We start from the raw sequence: 26,004 nt of genomic DNA on the forward strand, positions 1-26,004 counted from the left end.
TTGACCGAAATCTCGGTATTGAACTTCAAATCAAGTAGGAGGTGATGTTTAAGGATTAGAGGAAGGACGCCTAATTTTGTCCTACTTTGACACTTCCAGGTGGCGGCCGCATTGGAATTTAGCGATAGCGACGCGCCCCATGCCACACAAGTAGACACCCACTCGACGTTTCAGGTAATGACTTCAGACATTAGATGCCCAACAACTGAGACAAATCATTTGAGTGTCCGGTTAATTTTTATTATCGCTAGTGCAGTGAAATCGTATACTTTCATGATTAATTAAAAGATAGTTCTATCATAATTATACACATCCACATTTTGTTACGACTCAGAGATGCACATGGACTGTCTCTTGAAGTCGTAATACAGTAGCAATACGTTTATGTCTAGCTTATCCATCAAGGAGCTTTATTTTTTAAGGCAGACTGTAGTATACTTCTATCTAGTTAACGCTTAACGAGCTGGCAAACTTAACGATGTAGAACCATGTTGTTGCATTTGCCGCTTGTTAGAAGCAAGTTTCTTTTACTGTGAAAAATCCTTATCAAGGTATTATACTCCTTCTGCAGAGTTAAGGTTTACACTGTCCTTTTACTAACTAACGAGAATGGTCATCTTCATAAACCCGACTTGAGTAAAGGCAACTAGAAGTCCGACAAGTTATTATCAAGTCCTTGAAATATTACGATCGTGTTTATCGCACCGAAGTAGACTGCGTCAGAAGGGCATAACAACTTGCGCCGTCGCGGGCTATCTGCGAAGAAACAAATTTATAGTTTTTTTTTTCGGACTTCAGTTCGAATGCGCCAAATACCGGACGCAAAACAACTTTTTATGTTTTATCACTTAGCGCCGTGTGCAGCAGTAACGACCAGTTTATATTAAAATTCCCACAATGTTTTCCCAAAAAGTAACCCGTTGACGAGCAGGCCCTTCCGAATATGTTCGTACTTCTGCCCTATCACGTCTAATTAACAGGAGAAATGTTTCCTTGAATAAAACACAGAGTGCTGCAATGTACTACCGATGCTATTACCGAAGAATATACTAGTGATACGAAAAATCAATTTGGTGTAAGTTGTGTATTACTAAATATGAATTGAAAACTAAAATTTATTCGATGAAAAAACAATGTATTTCAACTTTTAGTTCCTGCTAACTAAATGTTTCCTTTGGTCCTGCCATTAAATATTGCTCCGGCTTAATTCTCACCCAGTTTCTCCAAACGAGCTCTCAGTAATAAACTACTGTTTTATAAACGGGAATGCAACATCGATCCGTTCAATTCCAGTTTGCAACGAATAAGACATAACAAAGTTATGTTAACAACCCACACCTCATGACCAGTGGCTGCACAGTTCGACCGTAACGTCTTCGCAACATGTCACGCTAGTAGGTCGTTTAGACGACATGACCGCAGAATTGTTTCTATCAAACAATACCTTCTTGGTGTACAACAGCGATGATATCAATGTCGATGCACCTCGATCTGGCTCACCTATTAAATGGGGTTCGTTAGGTAGTCTCTATATGGCCACTGATTCCATCTTTTTTTATCTGCCACATTCTGGCCGAATATGCGAGCAAACTTCAGGGTGTGGCAAACGTTTCGTTGGAAGGCATATAAGATAAACTGTTTGTGTTGAGCAGGCGTACGCTTCACTGGTCACCCAATTGTTGTTATTCATGCGGCTGTATACGGTGAACCCTTGTGAGCTTTACGCCGAAGCGTTTAGCCTCGTGGATATGAGTTTATCTTGGGGGTGTGCGTTTTACATTGGCCTGTTCACACAACAGACTGCTAATACTGGAACCATACAAGATGTCCCTACAGGCGTGTGAGGCGCAGAGGTCGCGTCGCTGAAAGAGATGCCGTTTGTTTAATGGACAGGAAAACATTGTAAGGTCAAATGGCCGTTACGCAGCCTTTTCCACTCTCTCGATTGATCGTGTCTTAGTTGCATCATGCAGATTGTGATTTGGTTGTCACATAATGGCTTTTCTTCTGTGGGGACGCGGGGTGCAGAGGCCCCTAGCAGAGTTGGCGTTGCTACTTCTGTTGACCTTGTCTGAGGCCTAATCGTTTGATCATGCAACTTCGGCGGCGCATCATCACATAAGCGTGTTATCGCTCTAGCAATGATGGCATATCATGATCTCCATCTGTGACTTACGTACCATAAAGAAATGAGGGCAATTGCACGGAAGGGTCAGACAGCCAGAGTTGGCATGGTCTTACCACGTTTCATTTATGCTCTTAACCGAACGTTGCACGATATGCGCAGCCACGAGTGATTGCAGAGGAATACGCGAAAGACATTCCATCACCTTCTCGAAGTATGGGTGAATAAACGGTCGAAGTAAATACCGGGGCGGCCCGCATCACATCCAAAGTGGGACAAACCCTTAGTATTTAATTGTCTAATTAAACAAACATTGAAAGCCAAGTCCCGGTCGCATCCTCTACCTATGCGATCTTACCAGTTAATTTCAATGAGATTATTACATGACTTATGCGTTACGCGATTTTTTGTACTTTCCCTGCTGTACGTGTAATACAGGTGTCTGGCTTGGCGCTCTTCAGCGATGCGTACGTAGGCCGGCGGCCTCGTGTTTGTGTTACTTCTGCTGGTTACGCGTCGTGTTTCGATGGCTCATGCTACAGCACTTCGAAGATGTGCAATGGAGTGGAGGACTGCGCTGATGGAGCCGATGAGTTCTCATGTGAGTGTATTGTAGTTCCGAAGGCTCTACTGTGAGCTGAACCAATTAAATAGCTAGATAAGAATATAAAAATGACAATGAGGAACGCCAAAAACATCAAAATGACTTGATAAACAGTTATTGGTAATAATTGCATCACCTAGATTTGTCCTATCGTTTGAGACGGCTTTCAGAGAGAACGTTACAACGCAAGTGTGCGCCATTAGTATGACAGCCGAATATTAGGTATCGTTTCGTGGAAACCCTTGGCCATTCATCGTTACATACAGTAGAACTGAAATTTTTCCCTTATGCAATGTAAAAAATTGATTTAATACTTTCGTGGTAAGCACGAATGATATGAAAATTTATTGCTTATGGTTTTAGGCTATCGAAGTTCCCGTGAGTTTTTCGTTTCTACACGTATTATTGGGGCGTTCGTATTCTTCGTGGCGTTTTTCTTCTATCTTCTCAGATTAACTTTTGTTTTGTCAGGTTGTCAAATTGCTTTTCCGGATTGAGGGGATAAGTTGTGGATGCCCCCCCTATTCACTAGATCATCATGCCTATATGCTCATCAATGCGTCCACCATTCAGTGTTGATCTTATTGACATAAACAGATATTTTTCCACCGGCCTCAAAGCTCTCAGTACTAACCTTCTTTTTATAGCGGAGTTGTGATCGAAACTATTGGATGGAGTTATAAGGGTTTATGCACATTCTGCCCTCTGACCTTGCGCTCTTGTAGGCTACACGTCACATACTTCTCGTAGGGTGATGATACGGCGACGCGCCTTGTGATCGCTCAGCTCGCAGCTAATCATTTAATACAATGACATCCAAGGCGAGCGACTTCGCCACATCGCTTAGACGTCGCGTGGCGTAATTCCGTCTCTCTTTGGTTATTTCGCTTTCTATTTTTTGCAATGCAATTGCCCTGTGCCACCCGCAGCAAACCTAACGTACGATAGAGCGTCTGCTGCAGCAGCAGTTATATATAGTCGGTGGAAGATAGTTCGTCCGCCATTGTAGCTACTTCTGGTAATCCGCGCACCAGCTGGGCTATCTTTGAAAGTTTAGATTTGCGAGGTAAATCAAACGCAGCCACAACTCATCCAGCTGACACAGTTACGAAGCACTAGCGACAACAAATGCTCGAACAGAGACAGCGGCAGTTGAGCGATTACGATAGATGGGAATGAAAGTATGGAGTCGAACGGTTACTTCGTTGGCTGCTTGGTTTTACAAGCGGCTCCGATGGCCTTTGCGATTATGATGGAGGTAGTGATAGCTAGGACCCTGTTCGTTTCCCATGGCTCTGTCTCCATTTGAACTTTCTTTTTTTTTACAGCCGCCCCGAGGGGCTCGTATTATGAATGAAAATATGGCAGCGATCAAAGCTCTCTTCTTTGAAGTCTACACTTCCTTGTCATTTCGTTTCGTGCTATGGCCGAAAAACAAAAAAGAGAACGTACAAGGAAGCCGAAATTTCGTACTTTTGGTCTCCTATATTCGAAACGGAAACGAGAAAGAAACGAAGCTAGTGAGATATTTGCAGGAACAGCAGCAGTGAACAGTGGACAGAGGCAGGAAGAATCTTCTTGTTATGAGTTGTTATTGCCCTCTTTTATTCGGCTTCGTAGACACTCGTTGTCTCGTTCACGGCGACTACCGGAACAATCGCTCTCTTTCGTTTGGTCTCCATCTTGGTCTCGTTCCCAACAGCAATGGGACCAGCAGAGACTTGTCCGTAAAGGACGGACAATTTTCGTTCTCAGTATAACGCCATCGTTCGCAAAGACAGCAGCTGAAGTAAGCCCAGCGCTTAGCAAATAGTAGTTATATAGTTGCAATTGTAATAGTAGTAGTATAGTTATTGTGGTCAGTCAGTGGTGCTGCTGCTTTCGGTTCAAGGCGGCACACCACGGACATGTACACAAATAGCCTGTAAAAACCTTTTCGGTATTCTTAGATGACGGCTATTCATACGACGACGCGGACGTCACAAGGTAAGCGGCGGGTGTATGACGCGCTTCGTGATTCAGTTTGCTCGCCTGTCTTCTTAGCGCTTCCTTCCTTTTCTAGGCCGCTCATAGAATCTTCCAGCTGCCATTGTCCTCAGGCTAGGTGCAGTTCACAATATAAACAGCGTGCGCTGAGGTCGTAGCAGACAGACTGTCTAGTAAAGTAAAAAAGTGCTTATGTTTCATTAAGATTTCCGACGGCCATTGGTAAAGAAAGGCCACATGTACTGCAAAACAGGAAGAAACGCACACAGTTTGGGGGGAAATCTCGGTCAATTCGGACACCTGTCACAATATCGTGAATAATGAGGGCGAAAATGTGTGAAAGGTTGGAAAAAAGCATAGAAGGCTTGTGTCAGGTCTGTCATCAACAAATATGATCATGCTTGCACGATTCGTTCAAATAAACTAGACCCTGATAGAGAGACCTTTGTTAAAATGCCTGTTCGTTAAAGGTGCATTTTAATTGGGATAAAACGGTCCATTGCGGCTATCAGCACAAAAATCGTACATACGTTATATACTAAATCTCAATTGAAATCAGGCAGTATTGAATTTTAAAACTATGCAAGAGATTGTGACATCGTTTTAAAACTTGAAAGCTCTAACTAACCAAATAATTTATAATAATTGGAGAAATGTAACATACAGGTCCTCAGTTATTGCAAATAAGTCTATACAAAGTGACATGAAGCGTGAGGCAAACGTAGGTCCATAAAAACGATGAGAGCAAAAAGTTGTCAAAAAAATTGATTTATATAGTTAGGAAGTAAGTTAAAAGCGTAGACAAGAACCGTGTTTTTTTCTTAAGTGCACTTTTTTTTTTTTTTTTAATATTTTCTAAGTCGCAGAAATAATGCTGTCTCTGCTAGGAATCTACTTTTATTTCAATCTGTAAGGTGGGAATGAAAAATATTTGTAAACCGCCATTCACAGGTCATCATCGGCACACCATCGACTGGGAGAAATTTCGGAGCACCCGCAGGAATTTAGTTAGTTCAGATTTCGAAGCTACTTGGCTATGGAAAGACGTCAGCATCAGGTATAACTAAATTTGTCACTCTTTATTTTATCTGGCAAAGGCAAATCGGATGGCTTAAAGCTAACTGGTAGACTCTGTCGTTTAAAGATATTAAACCGCCCGACCTATCAGGCAGCAAAAAGCGGGTCTGTAATCTTTACACACGTAATTGTCTAATATAGGCAAACATTTTCGCTTCTAAGAAGGGTCATGCGACAGGAAGTTTTTACTGAGATGTCTCTCCTAACCTAACATTCCTATATGCTATATAATATCAATACGGGGCAGCACGTTTAATTAAAGTATTCAATGTGATCCCATTGTGTAACGAAGCGCACCATTTCGTATCTCATCTTTTACAGCGCTACAGGCCAGAGCTTAGTGTCAATCTCTGCACCATCCAGCTCTTGCCCCTGGGCAATCTCTGCTGTTGCCATATCTCCATTTCGTGGAATCTACACGCTACCAAACCCTGAAATGGTGAGCGAAGGCTTGTGAACCCAACTACATTGACTAATTTTTTTGCTCGAAACTGGAACAGTAGAGTAAACAACGTATCTTTACGATACTTTCCCTGATACAGGATAAAGCCACTACGGAAGACTGACTAAGCTGTTGATTTTATTCGTAAGCAAAATGATAGGTTACTTTCGGCGTCATTGCGGCAGTCTGATTTCTTTTAATACTAACCGGTGAAGAATAGGATTTTTTTCTTACGTGCAGAATTTTAATGAAAAATTCTTAACCGTATTCGGTATGCCCTGACGTATAACCATTATGCTTGTACAGCTCTCTAGCTGGCGTACTTAGAACCAGTATGCATGCACATGTTGACTAGGTAGAAGGTGAGCTTGCATTACTGTAAACATTGTCGTCGCACCAAGGTCCAATCAATTGCAAAGCTTAGGACAAACGAAACGCTTGCTTTCATTCTGTCAGTTAGCGATGAAAATGAAACCCCCATCTTCTTTCAGTGACAGTTACCTGTTACGTTCTCGTCCTCCCCCCTCGCTGCCATCGCGCGCTCATCTTTCTTAACCTAATGTAACGCAAAACCTTAATGGATTGAGATGACTCGTTTCTGATGTTGTTTAGAACAACAATGTGGGCAAGCCGTCGCAAGCTAGCAAACACCAATAGGGTAGCTATTCTCACCTTGAGTTCAGTCCTAAGCTCACTCACTTACCCTATCTTCTCTAGACATCAACTTGTTTCATGCGTCAATGATTAACAAATGAAGTGAAGCAGTGAAGCAATGCGATACGGTAAACCTCGACTATTTACCTTAGAGTAGAACTGTTGGTAATACTATGTTGCAGTGATTCAACGAGTAGAGAACAGGGAAAAAAGGAAAATCACGACAATGCCTGTCGCAATCGCAGAGTGTCGGCGCCAGAATCGTTTTTCTCGTCTGTTGCAAGGCCATCACCGCCAACAGCCATCGCTCACGATAGACTCTATCGAACGGTTGAAAAGTTGGAGAAAAATCGGCGAACGCCTGCCTCACTGATGACGTAGACAAGAACACAGTGTTGGGTCTCTCTTTCAATAGCGATAGTAGTAATAGTAACAGCAACAACAGGTCAGCTAGTATAAAACCAGCAGCTAGAGCAGGGTTAATTGTACAAAAGAATACAGGACAGCTCGTCCTTTCCTCGGCAACCCATCGGACCCACCCCGTTCCGCTATCAGGAAGACTCAAAATACGAAAAGGGTGTTATCTTTCGTCCTCCGCTTTCGAGGACGACGTTGAACGCGTCGACGTTAATCACAACATCGATCTTTCTTTTTATTCAGACCATAATGGCTGCGAAAGCTGCCGTTACACCGGCGTGAGCAGCAACTAACTGGATTCAGAGCTAGTCTCTGTTGAGTCGTCCTGAAAGACTTTTCCCGCGTAGATGCTGACGACAGCGAGGAAGAAAACGAGGTTGAGGTCGCAGATCGTATGATAGAACTAAAGCAGAGGCCGCTCCAGCAGAGGCAATGGGGATGCCAACTACGGCCGTAGCCCTTTGCTGGGGGAGGAAGCGAGAAAGAAGGCGAGAGAGAGAGAGAGAGAGAGTCACGGATCAGATACCAAGACGCAGTGGTAACCAATACTTCTTCCGCTGTTCAGATCGGATAGCGACTCGTCTGATACTGCTTTCTCCCTTAAAGTTGTCGATATGTGAGTGGGCGAATGAAATTGCTAGAAATTTACGTTACATTGTAGCTAATGACGATGGGGTCTTTAGGTCCACAAGGTAAGCATCACTCCGCTATAGAGAACATGGTCTCTTCTAGCTTCTGATATCGTTGCAAGTATGGCGTTATAGTTTTATACCGTTAACATTGTATTCATCTATTCTCCCCATAAAGTTAGAGCTACGTCTACCTGCCTCATTTTTAATGCTTGATTGCGACATACGAATTATCGGTTAACATCGATTTCGCGAAGATGTGATTCAAGTGCGTGAATCATTCCTACTGAATCATAGCAGAGATCTTTTGCTTAAAAAGGGCGTAGTCCGTTTTTGCAGACAGGTATTCATTAATCGTAAAAGTATATCTGACTTATCTGTCTGTGCGTTTGTCACGAATGGTAACTCTACCACTATTCAGTTGACTGGAATAATATGGATACAGAATGCTTCGTGCACCCATTACTCGTTCGGTCGGTCACTAATTATCGTTCTGTTTATCGACCTAGACCATGTATGTGGGTCGCATGCTTCGTGCCCAACGGGGCTAGTCAGGTTACTGAAGTCGCACCCGACCCGTATATCCGATGTTCATAGAAGTACGATATAGATGCTACAGCAAATTACTTAATAGTGCTGTCCTATATTCTTTTGTTTGACCTAACAATGTAAATGTTGACGAACTTATACGTTGTATAATTGCTGGAAGTAATTTTTTTATGAATCCCTCGTACCTTTCACCTGCTTTTTCGCTGACGCTTGGATAAAAAGTTATCAGCAAACCACTAGAAGAAGGCACGCTTTTCTTGCGTTGCTGGTAGTCATCGTTGTTATCCGTCGTCCATTTCCGCTAATGAACTATTCCTCTATTCGCTACATTTGAAAAAAAACGTTTCCCAAACTGGTAGACGAGGACACCACAACACAGAACAGCCCTTCGGCCACCGCCATTTTCAGAGCACATTTTTCTACTTTAATTGTAGACAAATGCATTTGGCCAAACAAAAGTTACCTTCAATTTGTGACTACCCTCTCACGCAGTGTTGTCGCTGCTGAGAATCTACATGATCCTCTTTCTTCAAGTTTTTACGAGATTTTTGCTCACTGCTTTAACCCCAACAGCTTTTGTCATTATTTACACGTGGTTTGATGTCTCTATTAGCGCGTTTATTTTTTTTTATCCAGTCGTCCATAGCATGCGTAGTCGGCAGCAGGTCGTCCACTATGTATACGAAACTGAACCAAAAAAAAGGTGTCGAGATAACGAAAAACCAGGCGAAACTTAGAAAAAATAACTAATGTTATGCTGTTAGTTTGTTAGAACAGCAACAGCCATCTAGCAGCTGTGGCGTGCATTTATGACATATGAAGACATTTACTGAACTTGAGACTTGCTCAGAACATAAGTGATGGAAATTAGGTGACGGAAAATATCGTCGTGTCCTTCATGATGACCAGATATTTAGAACTACACATTCTGATACGAATCTTGCGTCAGGTATAGAACTTCCAACACGTTTTTCAACCCGATAAAAGAAACACGAACATACGTTCTTCCTATACAAGTTTAATCGTCCCTCTCTGCCGAATCACTTTGCCGTTGCATTGTTCGGGCGCCGACGTAAATATATACTGTTTCGGAGTGCGTATTATATAGTGGAACATATAGAACATGTAGATCTCTCCAAGATAGCTAGTCTCATCCAGAGATCCGAGACTTCATCCGGTCGGCGTCGTGACCCTCTTCCCTACCTATTTCACTTTCGCTCTTATAGCCATCGGCATTCCTTCTATTTGAACGCAGATGACACGTAAGTGCCATCCAGAAAGGCCACGATCTATGATGTGCGTCAGCAGCAGCAAATGATGCAGCGACAAATAGGGTGTCTGCCGGCAAGTAACCATACGACCCCGTGTGTTCCCTCCACCCGTGGTTCAAGCGTTTGGGATTTGGGCATGTGAGAGCGCAGAACCGGCTCGTGGAACCAAGGTCGCTAGTGACGAGAGGAAGGCGGCGTAGTAGGCCGAAGTTGCGGAGCCGACGACGACTTCCTGAAAGCTGTGCTACTTTTCTGAAGATAAAATTAGATGCTTTTGCGTTCGTCGTGCCTTCGTTGAGCACCCCCGATTATTCCATGTCCCCTGAACGACCAAGGCGAAAATCCTTCGGTCCCTGCTTAACCCTGTACTGTGAACGTAGGCAAAGATCCTCGAATACTGCATACCAGCATAAAGTGACAGAGAATGGAACTCGCGAGAGCTAGGTACTAAAGCGTGTAGAAATAGGGTTGATACGTAGGGCATTTCTAGCTACAAAATACGGCTTCTAGTAGCCCTCTATAAGTGTAGGCATGTAGACTGTTACTGCTGCGATTTGAGATAGCTTCCAATTACAATTGCCAACAATACTTTAAGCTAGCCACCTTATTTTCGAATAAGTGACCTTCTCGTAATAATAATCGTAGTGTAAGTACTTCTTCGAATGAATGATCGGCTTCGTAAAGGAACTCGAACTATCTATGAAAATGTCATAGTAAAGAAAGATAGAGCTCCAAAAGAGCGTAGTAATTCGGCGATACAAAATGATATTATTGACGAAATAAGTATCTATTAAAATAAGCAATGACTGATAAAGCCTAATCGAGTAGGTAGATAGATTAATCAGGCGGATCGACCTTACAAAACACGCACAAGTTGCATTTCTGTTTTCATAAATTTATTCTGATTACTCTGTCTTTTGCGACACAAAACAAATACATTAGACAAATATTAATCTATAAATCGAATCGTATTAGCTATTTCATGCATAGTTGTCTCGTATACATTTTTGTCTTTTAGATGACCTCATCGCGTCCGTTTTATATGTCAGTCGACGCCCCAAAAGCGGCTCAGCTGGGCGAGCATTTTTCGGCTCGCGTGGCGCTGTTCAATCTTGGCCAAACGAAGCTCGAGGTGCTGGTAACTCTGGCCAATAGCCTGGACTACAAATTCGTTTACGTGAATGCCCCCCTAGACAGCTCTTCTAATGGAAACTATCGCTATAGCAAACATCACCAGTATAGGAGCGACGATGAAAAAGCACAGAAATTAAAAAGCATCAGACAGCTTCAGCAACACCATCAACAGCCCATCACGATGTACGGCGAGCATCAACATCTTGTGTTTGTAAGTGTACTATAAGCTTCTGCATCCTATTGGTCTTTTCTTGAGACTTCTTTTTGTCATTCCGATTAGCAAGCCTAACCTTAGAAAAATTCTGTCTGGGTACTTTCAATGTTACGTTCAACAATCTGGTGGAAAAAATAGAACGGGCTAAATGAGATAAATCACTGGACATTCAGCACAAGAACGGCACAAATGTCAACACTTATAGGTTGCAACTGTGTTCATTACAGCTCTGGCCACAGCGTCCCGTAGTTCTGCTTTTCCCAATCGTGGGAATTCGGCCCGGGGAGACGAATCTCACCGTCGCCGCTAAGACTCAGACCATGAAGACCTCTATGTCCACTACCATCAAGCTTATCGTAAGTAAGCATTGTCTTAAGTAAACAGTGCTATATATATATATATATATATAGAATGAAGATTTGTCTAGTCTTCTCAAATCCATTTGCCACTGAGTACAATAAATAAGTTTGTTCGTTTGACTCCGATCGAAACAGTATAATGGAACGTAAACAAATTCCGTAGAATTTCTATATTTATTCAACATCCTGATATAGAAGCCTTTCTAGACGACCACCCATGTGTTCAGATTTCGCTTTACAGACATACTTAAGTGCCTTTTCGTTGCCGAGATAAGGGCCAGTGATGCTTTTCGACTACGGAAGTCTTTATATGAGTCGAATAAAAACAATCAAACAAGCACGATCCATAACACAAGATCTTTTGATTATGTTAGCTACTCATTTCTGAGCTTCGGTATAATGGACGTTAGCATAAACGCATGTCAGCAATCAGGAAGACAGCGCACTTTCGACACCGGGAATTCGTGATGTTGTGCCCCCGTAAACTTCATGGCGCACGTCGATTTCGTAACATCGTTTCGTAATTTTCGTAATTTTTATTCAAGCTAATTATCGTACGGCACGTGACACGGAGTCTTTTGTAGCCTAAACAAGAAGTGCCGGGGCCTTTGGAATGACCGGTTCTCCAAGCTTTGTCTGGCCGACTTACTGCCATGCCAATGATAACGCTTTTCCTGATGCCTTACACCTCCTGTGGCTTCAATGTGCTTTTGACTTACCACCAATAAGCCACAAAGCGCGAATCCACTCACACTGGGTTAGCCATCATTTGTCGATCGGTCTATGTCTATATTTAGGCGGTGCATAAAGTACTTTGCGTCCTCACTAGCCACCCAGTTCTCTTTTTTCATATACACAAGCTACCTGCTTCTAATTCTATTCTAGGATCTTAACCACTAAGGTGGCCAGTGACGATTAAGCAGAGAGCCCATTATAACCTGTTCCGTAGTTGCTATCGAATAGAGTACCATTTATGTCCGCCATCTTTGGCGGCGCGTGACGCTGAAGTTTGGTAGACAAAGACCTCACCTACAAGTAACGGTATTTGCTTACAGCTCCATCAATAGGTTCGTTGTGCTTGCGACTGCAAATAACTTTTCGATATCAGCTTTTTTCTTGGACAAAGACCTTTAGTTCATACGATAAACAGTAGAGAAGTGGATGAGTCGCTATGGAGACTACTTTCTGGATTAAGTCGTTCGTTTATGCTGACGAGGGTACATGCTCAAACGGATATAAATTACCCAGTGGTTATGTAATATTAAAAATACTGAAGTTGCATTTAATGAAGAGACCTGAAGATACGTATAAATTCAGGAATTTTGAATAAAATGATTACTACCACGAATCACTTAATAAGTAGCCCTAATGTCTTGTATCTCTAGTCTTGTATCTCTAACCCTTAGCCTTGTTTAACTTATCTGTATAGCCTGAGGGCTTCGAATGGCGGTCCCGTGTTTCATTATTGGTGGACATTCCACGAGGGGCATACGTCCTCAAGCAACTCGACACAGGCGTGACCGGGTTGATGAAGGAGATGCCGTTCGGCCCTGTAGGATTGAAACATATGCCGGTTGGTGACTACAGCACTGCTGAAATCATCATTACAGGTGGGTAAACAATTATGTAATATTGAACCCGTTTGCCAATAGACTCAATGTAAATTACCTTGTAACAGTGTGACTGGTCTGCAATGAGTGACGCTTCACTACCGGAACTGAAAAGCGCAATTGTTTTTATGCAACGTTGACGTCAATTCTTTGCTTTCATACTGACATCGGTTCTTTTACGACAGGAAGCGCATTTGGCCCGCCATTTGCGACGTCGCCACTTACCGCTGGTACGGTATTTGGCCTTCCTGGCGAGACGGGCGAGGCGAATATGTTTTCGTTTGCTGCAAGTCTACTGTCACTTCAATTGCTTCAGGCCAACAAGAACCTCGTTCGTAGGCATCGTCATATTTTTCAGCACCTATTTCTCACGTACCAAACCCAACTCAGTTACCAGAGAGATAATGGAGGATTCGCCATGTTCACACATTCGGACGCTCCTGCTAGTGTTTGGTAAGACAGAAAAAATTTGTTAGCTAGATAACGATGGCGCCTTGATAAAGACCGGTCTGGCTAATACTACTTAAAGACAAGTGACAAATGAATTTTTCTAAGAAAATATTTTGTCCTGACATTGTTTTCCCATGTGTCACAAAATCACACTTCGAAATAAATGGGGCGGTTTGCAATATCAAGGTTACCCCACTATGTGCTCTGGTAGAAACAGAAGAGAGCTTATGTATATACGGTTCAAGGTACCTGCTCTAACGCATTTCGATTGGGAGAAGAAAGTTCGAGAAGCGAGACACACATCGAGTGACGGATGGTCCTAAAGTCTCATGCTGTTAATGTTTGCAGCCATTCTGTGTTTCTAAAGAAGACGTACCTGAAATGGTTCCCGATGGTAGTAACACATTCGAATATTTGTCCTTAAAATTGTTATAACGCTTAGCCTGTAATTTAGGAGTCTAGTGCTATCTTTTTCATATCCTAGGCGGTTAAATACTATAGAGATAACACCTCGTTGCGAAAAGATTAATTGGATATACACATAGTATAAGTAGAAATATTTAGGCATATTTTCCCTTTAATGTATCATAAAATACATAAAATCTATTACATTATGCGTCCATCTCTCATGCTGTAACGTTCTTTTTCAAATATCAATAATTGTTTACCTCACACAATTCTGATCGTCATAAGATCTAGCGCTAAATACTTGTATGCAAACATAAAACAAATTACCTGATACTGAAATATCCATATATTAAATTCAGATAAAATAATCAATATAGCATCAGTTGCTTTAAGCGATCAGCGTTTTGTACTTTTCCACCGTACCTAGGAAAAGCCAAATATATGTGTCCGCCATATTTACCGATGTAAGCATTGACATAAGGTGTATTTCTAGTTTTCATGTATTTTCATTTAACTATCAGCAATACATCAAGTACATAATACAATAGTAATTTTCCATGGCCAGCAACCGTCCTGTGGGGGTTTCGACGTTTAGACGACAAAATGACATACTCTCACAATCTTCTTCGCCATCGCTAGTTTACGAGACTCATATAGTTACTATACATAGACCAGTTCCTCTCCTTCCAATCTGTCCTCGCTCTCGGACTCACTGTGCGTACGCATATCTTACCAGCATTTGGTCTTCTTTGCCAGTGCGCCTTCGCCCGTCTAGCAGCAGCTGATACAGAAGCCAGCCGTGAATGCATTTATCAACGATAATTTCAGGCTGACCTGGTATTTCCTAGGCGTGTTTGCTCTATTTCGTCATTTCGCGCTCCGTTGAGAATCCATCCTCGGACGCCATCAAACCCATGAGCTGCATTATGTGGCCAACTTTCCGCTCAGTTGTATCCTGCCCGTTCCCATTGTTCTTTCTCAGCAACGATCACCATTGCCGGCCCTCATAGTCAAAGCAAAGGAAAACCACTACAGAGCAAGGTCGAAGGACCGAAGCATCTACGATCTCGAAGGAAAGCGCCAGCAAGCCGGCTAATGGCGTCCTTGCAAGACTTCGCAACACCGAACAACGGAGGCCGTTTGTACCGATCACTGACATGGGGCAGACCGGGACGCGGGGCGAAAGCAGCAGCGGCACAACCCGCTCCACATTGTTCTCTCCGCCGTATAGACGAAGTATAAGGCTCCGCCTACGACTGCTACCCCGAAGGTTGCAAGCCGGTCGGTTCCGCGCTGCCATCATCTGTCTCTGAACGAAAAACGAACAGTTACTGCTTCGGCTGGACGGAGTCGGTGGCCGATTCGGGACTCCATCGCGAAGTTGAAGAGCGTAGCGGCCGGCCAGCACAGGGTTGGCCGACGCGTGGCGCAGAACAACGAGACGGCTGTTGCCGCTGTTGACAGCAATGGATTTGTTCGGACCGCTTTACAGAGAAAGCAGATTAGGAGGAGATAGAGCGACAGGGAGAGAAAATGGCAAAGGAAGCGGCCAGAGATGATATCCATGACGGGTACGCATGAACGCTGAGTGGTGTCTACCCACATTCACTCGAGTTCAGCCCAACCGTTTCTTTGTAATCATGATTTGCACTGTTTCTCTCGCTTTCATCATATGTTTTGTCTTTGTCTCTACCACTAACTCGGCAGGCAGTACCCAGTTCCTTTTCCACAAGAACCCTTTCGTTGCGTATTTGATATATTCTTGCACATTGAAAGTAAGACTACTTGACACCAAGATCGTTTGTATCCTGGCGATGCGTGACCCGTTGCGACTTCTGTGTGCAGCATCGCCGGGTCTATTTGTACGAGATAGTGACTTTGAGCAAAACAGCCGCGGAGATCCGTGTATTTCTAATTACGTTTCGGTCTTTTTCGCTGTTGTCGCCAAATCCTGTGAACCTTGATCGCTAAACAGACGCGTTGTTTTCGATCGAACTAAGAATAAGCTCTAAATAATTATGCGATGCACTACTCGAGGGAATGAGAACGGAAAAAGGATCAAATGACGGATTCGCCAATATTATACTGCACTAGCCAAAAATCACGAACCTCTGGAGCTGTTAGAACCCCGGGAGGCTAGGGGTTGCCCCAGTAAAAAACATCGTTGGCGTTTGGGGATCTGAACCATGGTCACAATAAATACGAAATATCTATCTGTGCACAATGAGTTAAATTATCAGCGACGCAGCATCGCCAGAAGTGCCAATAGTTTTAGAATCAACAACGGTAGTTAAGAGTAGTGCACGAAACTGTCAACGTATAACATGTTCAAGGCTACCCCCAAGATCATCCGTTTTTCTGTTATTGTCTTAGTTATCGTAGTATCGTGTAGTTGTCGTAGTTATTGTCTTTGAGATGCGGTGAAGCGGACGTCCGTACTAATACTCAAATCATTGTATTATGGCAGGCTACGAGATTCAATTTCAGAACGTATCTTTATGGCTGTTCAAATAAAGCTATTTTCAATACACACATATGAAATCACAGTTTACTCAGGGCAGGTTGTCAAGTGACAATACCAAATAGTTAATTTTTAACAATCCATTATAGTATACACGACGTGCTGCTATATTTAGACTTTCTGCCATTTTCTGAGTCGACTGAAGTCACAGGGGTGCAGATATCGCGGCTCTTTCATGAACTTACGTAGAAAAGACAACAATAAGCGAAGGTACCGAATCAACTCATGACGTCTCATCCTGTTAAACTTGCATGCTGTGCGGAGCATACATTCTTCCTACACAGACTAGAAAATCGATCACCATCGCAAGTGACGTTGGCCATGGCTTACGTCCACTGAAGTTGACACTACTCAGGTGACTTTCGGAATCTGTATCACCTTGTATTCCATTGTCCGAATCAAGGGGTCCGAAAAATCTCAGGGATTCTTTTTGAGTCAACATTTACTGGGAGACGCACGGAGATTCAAGTGGCTGGCGGATGGCGTATCAAACGCCGATCTGGGTGATGCCCTCGAAACGTATGCTATCCCGATATTCATGTAATATAAGGCGAAAAAGATAATTTTTTTCCCAAATTCTACACTGGACGCGTAAGTAGTTGATTCTCCAACTTAAACTCGGGAGAGACGTGGAGAAGATAATATTTACAATGGAAACTTATAGTACGTTTGTGACTCCAGGTCATACGCGTCTTGTCACACAATTAAAGCTGACGTATCGTGCACCTTAAACGTTATCCTTGGGAACGTTGTTCTCATACGGAAGTGACATCCCCAACTCCCGCAGCCAGTAGTAGGTCCTTCTTTGCTGCGACAGCTGTAGTCGGCAGCGCAGCGCCTATTGAACGAACTGCTGGCACTGCAAAAAAAAAAAAGGAATGGTCTACTTCATCTAAGCCAGGAAGGATTCAAGAAGTCTGAGGAGCGTTCGATTATAGTGGAATAATAGTTCTTTGAACTTGCAGAAGTTTGTCGATGGTGAGGACGAGAACACGTCAACTGGCAACAGGGTGATTTTATTGCACTCACAGGTTTCATTATGGACGATTATATGTCATATGCCTAAGATCTGGCAATAAAATAGTCGGAAATATTTTTGAAGGATTATTTAACAAAAGTCTGCCCCGCTGTAGAAAGTCAAGTTGTGTATGACACATAGCCTACAGCAATGTCTTCTAGAATCTTGGGTTAGGTCTTCCTAAAGTTCAATTGACGGCTGTGCTGGGCTTCGGCCCTACACAAGGATACCGTGGAAATCGTGCGTAACACTCATGTGCGTCATTTTATTAATTAGTATATTCTACTCAGAATCTGCTCTAACTGTTTGGACCACTAAAGAGTGCGACTGAGACACGCATCGACATTATTTTAGGAAGTGATTTCACCACAGACATCGCAGCGGTTGATGGATTGTTGACCGGTATGATCTTCACTATACTGACACGTAACGATGTACGTAAACATACTGTGTTGCCGTCCACTGGTTAAAGCGTTGTTACTCGACTCAACAATATTTGTACGTTAGGCGACTTCATGCAACCGTTCACGGCCGGAATATGCGCAATTAGCCAATTCATCGTTATAAGATCTACGGCAGCGTACAATTTAAGTGCTTGCGAAAGATGGAGGAATACCGTTTTTCAAATATTAGCAGTTGATTTAACTCGGAGACGACTTTTTCACCCAGGCGCCAAGAGAAATTACATATTTATTGACTCGATTGACTAGCATTAAAAACTCAATTCAACAAAAAGGTGCGATCTCAGGAAGACGTACTCAAATCGAATCGTATTCGTACGATATAAGCTAGAAGCTTAGGTGGGGCGGCGGCGTCTCCTACAGTATCCTGCCCAGACTTTTTGAGCACACTACCATAGGTTCTGCGTCAGCGAGACGCGGTCAAAGATACGAAGAACTGATGTAGTGCTAACAAACAATACATTTTAAACGTCATTTTCAGTTGAAAGGATGTATACGTCAAAACGGCCCTCTGTAGCTTCAATTTTTCCCATTTTACATGGAACCTGTACTACGAACAGTAGAAGCAGACCCAGGAAAAATACCAGGATCCGAAATCCTATATATTGGAGACAAACCTCCCCAGACGTTAGGGGGCGCCGATTATATATTGTTTTTGTCAATGTTACAAATAATTTTTTTCATAGTCATTGACATTTCTCTTGGTCATACACAGACTGTGAGCATTGCTCTCAACATTTGGAAGTCAGCCAAAAATTGCTAACAAGCTTTACTGAAACTTAATTCGTTTTTACGCCATCTGGATGTTCGCATTGCCGGACCGAAGTGTAAAAGTAGATTTTTAAAAAGCCCAAGGAATCATGACAAAAGTAAAGCTAAAAAGGCGAAGCGTTTTTCCATGTTTTGCGATAGTGTTTTTTGTTGCGACAATACCCAGCCAGAGTTTTAACCTATTTAGCCTTAGAATGGAAACGTATGTTCTGCACGAACCTGGGACTTTTTTGTACAAAAATAGGAACTCGGTTTAGGCTCCTTAAAAACGGAATTTGTTGTATTCGTTAAAAATCGCTAGATTAATTTGCTTCAGAAATCGAATGCGGGAAACGTCTCTTTACGTTTTGAGTGGTTTCTCTCTGAGCGCTATTGTGTCTGAAGCGGCCTTACGATATCGGGAGATACCAAAGCTCCTTCGAGCGACGCGCCTGAAGCGCAACCTATCCGATACGTCCAAAAGCTCTGTATTGGCGCCCCATAGATAATCAATCACGCTGAAACATCAAAAACTCTTCGTTAACACTAATATGAAGTATTTTTTGCTAGGAAGTTCACACTCGTACTCTCTTAAGTATCGAGGGCTAGGGAAAAAGACTTTTCAGCCAGCGCTAACCTATAGTTTGTATGTAGATTAGATAATCTAGAGAGTGTAAATTATATAATCGTAAACTAACATGATGTAGAAAAAAGCTAGGTCTAATCTGGGTTAAATCGTCTTAATACCCGTCTGTCGGTTGAGGATTTATTGATTATAACATCGGAGCATTCAGTTGGAGGTCTATCAAAACAACCGTTTTCCGTACGGCGTCTTAGATTGCCAAAATTCTGGTTACAAGCGAGGGCAGGTTCGGACTTCGTAGAAGGGTGCGTTAATTTTATGGATAGAATCATATTTGAACTATAATAGATGGAATTATTGAAGTAAAGTACTGGTTATTTCCTGCCCACTGCCTTCTGAGATTATTAGAAAAAGATTCAGTCTCAAATTCGTGGCAGCCTTGGCCCGCATAAACTTCCATAAAACGTCCAGTTGGAGCACACCTACGGCCTGGCGTGCCCCTATCTGGCTATAATACGTCTTTATATATATATAATAGATACGATTTAGCTAGAAGGGTTCTCGATGTTCTATGGAAGACCCTAGAGTTCTGGTAAGACATTTGAGGATAGGCAAGGTTACAAAATGATCATTGAACACCTTGAAGTTTCCTCCCTGAAACTTTTCTATTCGATGCCTCTGCCTCTCGAGCTGCAAAAAAAAAACTGAAAAGTCTTGCGCGCATCTGAAGCATAAAGAAAGCTGCATTTCGATGGAGGTAAACACAATTTCGCTACCATCTTGTAGAAGGGAGATGCACGATCATTCCAAAGGGTTCTCAGTGTTCTCTTCTATCTCGCTTTCCTCCGTTACTAGATCCCTTTACCCTTTCGCCCACCTGATTCGATGTCCAGCCACAAACCGCGCTCGATTCCCTAACCTCGTTTTCCTCCTTTTGGAAAAAAACTTGCGCCGAATTGTCGTCGACAGTTGAATGAACAATTTGCGGCGACCGCTGAAGTCGTCGTGAACTTGCCAAGGTCGAACTACCCGAAGCCGCTACCAGCTATGACTGTTATGACCGCAGTGTTATTTTTAACAACTTCTCCAGCATCGTACAGCCTTGAAAAGCACGAGATACACCAACGATGTGCCAGTTTACTGAAGCCAACAAAAAACTCAAAAGAAAAAGCAGTTTTCTCGATGAAGGGTGTAAAATAGCTAGCCAAATCCGTTGCATGCGTTTAAGTGGGAGCTTATTTGCAAATGAATGTGGTTTCTTAATATTTGTACGATTGGCAGCGTTGAAACAATTTTTGTACTATAGACCCATGGACGAAGGATAATTAAGATCCTACTAGTTGCAGTGCTTGCAAAAAGGACACATAACGTAACTTTCTGGCTCAATCCAGAAAAAGCAGCGCAATGTAGTTAAACGACGTGGCGGCTTTCGGTATATTTCCCAGAGGCCGGTGTACGCTGAACCGTTTGAGCTAAATGTTTAGAGTTAATATTATGTCCGACGCCCCCCGATAAGCATTCTATCAGACGGCCAGCCTTCTAGCTGGGCCGTTCGTCGAACTTAACCCAATTGACGAGCTTTCATTTGGCGCCATCAGACATGATTGACACCGGACAAAAATCTTGCTCACACACAATCTATAGTAGTAGTAATATTATCACGATTATTATCGTCCAGCGCGCGTGTTTGTCTAAAAGATCAGCTGTTGGCAACCATTGGACTCGCCCGACTCACTCACTGATTTTGAAAATCAGTTGGTTACCAACTCGATGCATTATACGCTAGCCAATCGTTCTTCGTAGCGTTGTTCTTCCTTTCCCATTTGAGGACCTTCGAAGCACCAGGTTAGACGCGGAAAGTTACTCTATTATACAACTATATACGTACGGCACAAGTGGGCTCCTAGTTTGTAGGTATTAACATTGAGTTCATTGCTTGTTTTCAGGTTAACCGCTCTAACGGTCCGCTATTTTCACAAGGCTAATCGTCTATTTCCTGAATGGAAGAACTTTGTCCATATTGATCATAAAGTTCTCGAGAAGGCGCTTGCTTTCTTGCTTGCTTCGCAAGCAAAAAACGGCGCGTTTCACGATCACGATGGATACTTTACTTACGATCGAAAGATGTCGCTCAAGGTAAGAAAATTACTGCAAATAGTTATTTTTTGTGTAGCGTTTTCGTAATAACTTTGAGGACTGTATCACTCAGTTTCGGAGCCAATACAACACCGCTTTCGTGCGCGAAGGAGTACACTTCGATTGATTCAGCAATAACAGCAGCCGCAATTGAAGACGGCTGTGCATCGTTTGGCTTAAGTAGTATAGATGTAAAGCAAGCAAAGTAAAAACCTTTCAAGATATAGCCCTGAGACGATCCACATCGCCAACAGAGGCCAGCTGACATACTGCCGAGCAGAGGTAGAGTGTGGTGAACGTACGTGACAAAAACAGTCATATCATTTTGAATGATAAGCGAGGAAATTGAGGTAGCATTTGATAATTACTACGGTCGTTCATATCCACTTTCATAAATGAGCCGCGTGTGTCCGTGTTCGTACTGTCGCCATCTTGCATAACACCACCGCAGATAACCCGATTCGAATAGCAGCTATTCCACTAGAGCTACCTCGACTCGTTTAGCCGTCGGCGACTCGATTGTAAATAGTGGGTAGCCTTTCCTAACTCCGTTACTACTGGCGTTGGCCCTTCGTAGTTCGAGGCAGACGGCGAGAGTCGGCTGCCGCCGCACGTGGTCAGTCATTTTTTGTCCCATATTCCCACCAGTGACTAATCGAGGCCAGATCGCGAACGAATGATATAAGGAGGATGTGACTACGCTGCTATTGTTCATGAGTGTAATAACCGCGGATCAGTGGCCGATAGTGAGTAATCGCTAAGATGCAAAATGGAGCTGTTCTGCAAAGCGAAGCAGGATAAAAGACGACGTCGAAACGACAAAAAGTCATTGACCGTTGTCGCTGTAGTGGCTAGCCAAGAGTCGGCCCTTTGCTGTCGGCCCTCGTCTGCACATAAGGTTTCCTATCTCCGCCCTTTTCCTGATTTATCCGCACCCCTTTGTCTCAGTACCTCCCGGTTCCTCGGAACCTATTGCCAGAATAGAAACAGGTACCCCCGCGTCCGCCAGGGCAGGGTATCACTCTCGTACTGCTGCCCTATTCTGTGCTGTGTCTGGATGCCTTCGGCGGCCGCGGCGGTTCGAGTCACTTCTTGTCTTGGCACTATAGCGGCTGGTTGCCGAATCTGGCCAATATCCGTTCTGCCTTAACCGCGGCTAATGGATGACGTTACGCACTGCCGCAGATAGTGTAGTGGCAGGCATGGTTCTGCGCCCTCGACCTGAACCGGCTTGAGGTTCTCGGGCTCTGCTCAGAGTACCCTGCTCAAGTTAGAGAAGGTAGTGACTCTATTTGGTTTTAAAGCAGTATATAGCTTTTTTCCCCAGGTGTCAGAGTTAGAACAGTCCGCGGAAGGTTGAAAAGCAGTTCTTTTATCTGAGCTATTCAGAGCTATCCCAGCAAAAAAACAGACTTAGGATGAGTAGCGCGCCAAGTATCTTCCAACTAGATATTTAAACCAAAATCCGCAATCATGCAGGCTTTTGGCGGTGCGGATTTTGGGTTCGTACTAAAATGGATCGACGAGACTTTATCAGGTCTAGATTTTGGACGATTCGAAAGCCTTACGGTGAGTCGTGGACGCCAGTCTGTAAGTGTAGCCTACACACGGTTGTCCAGCCTCATTTACTCGCGCCATAATTAACGCGGAACGCAATACAATTTGACATTGAAATGTGTTACCACCAAAACAGACGGACGTTTAAAAGATTTATCTAGGGTTTCAAATATGAAAGTTAAATTATTGTACTTATCTATATGTAGGAGCCCTGACAGGTAGGGTAACAATTCCAATATCTGCTTCGATGATGATCTAACGCTGCGGCCGCTATAGAGTCATACATGTAGATAATACACTTCGGGTGGAGAGCTTTAGCTTCGGGCGTTTTAGACTCCAACCTTTGGGTTCGTTTAAATCATCGCAATATACTAACGAGGATTTCTGAGTTGATTCTGATGAAACTGAAGTCGAACTTCTGCAAGGTTTTTTTTAAACAAAGAAAAAGGAAGGATTCGTTTCGGCTTAAATTAATGCTTAACCGTGCCAAGCGTGTCACCTATGGTAGATAATGCGTGCAATATGTATATTTTAGATGAACAGAGGTTAAGATTGATTCGGTGCAGGTTGGCCGATTAAAGTTAGCCCTATCTTCCGTCGACAGAAAAATAAAAGTTACGAGTTAACATTGCATGTTTTAGCTTAAACGTATTTCTGAGAGGGACATTTATGCAAGTTACAAAACTTAGTTTAACAAGTTGCTAACGAATGAGGGATTACACTGTGCTGCAGTGCACCGACGACAACCATAAGGCGGTCAACGTATCACTCACCGCGTACGTGACAATCGCTCTGCACGAACTGCGGAACTTCGAAGGGGTTAGTGTTGAGGAAGTGATGATATCTTATAATCTGAGCGAACGAATGTTTTTAGTTAACTTAAATTCTAGATACGAATGCTAACTTATCACCGTATTGCATTGTAGCGAGGTAATAGCTCGACTTCAACACAAGCAAAACTGCTTTGCCATATCTGAGTGGAGTCGTACACAGCCTATAAAGCAAGGCGATACATTTGCAGGTAACAAATGAGTGTAAATACAACCTAGTCTTCGATATTCGAACCTCATCTGCCGACGATATATAAGGACTTAAGCGTTATTATATTAACCAGGAGACGATATGATGTTGATTGATTTTTAGCCGTTATCGGTAAAAATACTGCCCGCCATTCGTCAGGCTCAGGAATATCTCGAGTATTCAGTGACGTACAGCGCTAAGGAAGATGATCCTTATCAACTTGCTATAACTGCCTATGCACTTCTTCTAATCTCTAGTTCCGAAGCGGAATACGCGTTCGCGTTACTCGATCGAAAGTACATTCAAGACGGTAAGTAGACTGGGGCCATTATCGAACGATATATGCACGCGCACCTTTATGCTGGCATCATGACGCATTGAGCCGTCATTGTACATAATACCAGCTACGACCACTTGCCCAGTGGCGTTTTTCCTGTAAATTGATTAGAATTAAATTGGCGCTCTATCAATTTTCCGCAATTATTTGCTTCCTTTCTAAATAGAAGTTCAACAGTGACCGGCATAGGGGCGCAGCAAGCTAGTTGTTACATGACTTCACCAAAAAATGATACCTTGTGAGGTAAATGATAACTGCTAAAGTTCGTATTGAGCACAGGAAGACGTTCTGCAGAGAGACCTAAGAGGCGACTACGTAACTCTGCTCTGAGCCGGTACTTTGACTGGATAGCCGGCGAGACTCAGGGATGTACGGATGCCACTGTTTGCAATGAAATTTTTAAATACAAAGCACTTCACTATGCATTTCATTGTTTCGAAGTAAAGCCAAGTCCTCGTTGACGTTAGCATAATTATTATTGTTTACTTACTTACTTACTTACTTACTTAGAGCAGTGCATCATAATTCTCGCATACCCGGTTCAAAAGGAATAATGTGGCGTCTATCTATGTCCTAGCCAGCTTCAGCAGCGTATTGTTTAGGCAAATCAATTCTCATTTTCTCTAACGTCAACCTAATATACATGCATAGGACAATCGTATTTATAGCGGAAACTGTGTCCTGTATTAGGCGTCCTAGATCGGCCTAGCTAACGGTAGGCGTTGGGTGCTATGGAAATAGTCTTCGCCCATTGTATTACTCGCGAGTTGCACTAGGTTACCGTCCTTTTTGGCCTACACTTATGATTTTCGAGCATCCGCTTTAGCACTAGATGAATACCTAATCAAGACCGGGTAACAGCGACGACTCTCTTTTAGTCGTCTGGTGGATATTGAATTTTCGGCGGAAACAAAGCCCGATCGTTCAAACTGGGCTGCTGAAAAATCCATCGAAGTTTAGAACATATGTGTAATTTATGACGTGTTGTAGTGATTCGACATGGTGGCTCGAGGCTAAGTACGACAAATCGGCTGGCTGCCAAAGAGCGCGGCCAAGTAAGTATATAGGAAAAAACCTATGGCAAAATTGGCAGAGAAGCTTCTATACGTTAGTTAGGTGAAAGCAGATTATACTTAAAGCGTATAAACTTCGATTTGTAGGTGAACAATCGTGCTGTTAATGAGAAAGCTTCACGCTTTCAACATTTATTCACTTGTAACAATTTATTTTACTTACATTTACCCATAAAACGTTTATACAAAGGGACGAAATTTAATACGATTCACTTATACTACTGATACAAAATAGATACATAGTTCGGAATGAGTGGCTTTACTGCTGTGCACCCTTTCTGCACAAATTTCGCAGACGCTACTAGTCTCATCGTATCTTTCCCGGCTGTTATCACTGCGCTTTCAACAGTTCTCCGAGCTGCGGCACAGGATCATGCAACTAACCCGAACGGAACTATGACGCTTTCAGGAAAAAAAACTGCCCTAGATGCCTGAAATCAGAGCCGCAACCCTGATTAGGGAGAGATTTTTCTGAGGCGCTTATTAGCTTCTTGTCTAACATTTGTTTGCCGCGTTGACGCAAATCTTCATCTTTGGGCGTCCTAGGCGATAGTCAATTTAGGCTTGATCAGAAGTATTCCGATCAAGCCTACCGGTCGGTAACAAAATAATCTTGGCT

The 26,004-nt window shown here is 43.0% G+C and overlaps 1 protein-coding gene across 5 annotated transcripts in view; it reads left to right on the forward strand.

The window, feature by feature from the left end:
• The window catches only part of LOC111247549 (CD109 antigen-like), a 123,525-nt gene that overhangs the window by 87,694 nt on the left and 9,827 nt on the right, over window positions 1-26,004 (forward strand). For all 5 annotated transcript variants that reach the window (XM_086983262.1, XM_022798601.2, XM_086983263.1 and 2 more), the window contains 11 exons: window positions 100-174; window positions 2,564-2,726; window positions 5,667-5,772; window positions 6,114-6,231; window positions 10,773-11,099; window positions 11,330-11,458; window positions 12,891-13,071; window positions 13,257-13,524; window positions 21,209-21,398; window positions 23,688-23,774; window positions 24,099-24,285. In XM_086983262.1, coding sequence (XP_086839388.1) covers window positions 100-174; window positions 2,564-2,726; window positions 5,667-5,772; window positions 6,114-6,231; window positions 10,773-11,099; window positions 11,330-11,458; window positions 12,891-13,071; window positions 13,257-13,524; window positions 21,209-21,398; window positions 23,688-23,774; window positions 24,099-24,285 — 1,831 coding nt within the window. The remainder of the gene's footprint in view (window positions 1-99; window positions 175-2,563; window positions 2,727-5,666; window positions 5,773-6,113; window positions 6,232-10,772; window positions 11,100-11,329; window positions 11,459-12,890; window positions 13,072-13,256; window positions 13,525-21,208; window positions 21,399-23,687; window positions 23,775-24,098; window positions 24,286-26,004) is intronic.

Source organism: Varroa destructor, unplaced genomic scaffold (genome assembly GCF_002443255.2).
Source record: "Varroa destructor unplaced genomic scaffold, Vdes_3.0 BEIS01000003.1, whole genome shotgun sequence".
Classification (NCBI taxonomy): Eukaryota; Metazoa; Arthropoda; class Arachnida; order Mesostigmata; family Varroidae; genus Varroa; species Varroa destructor.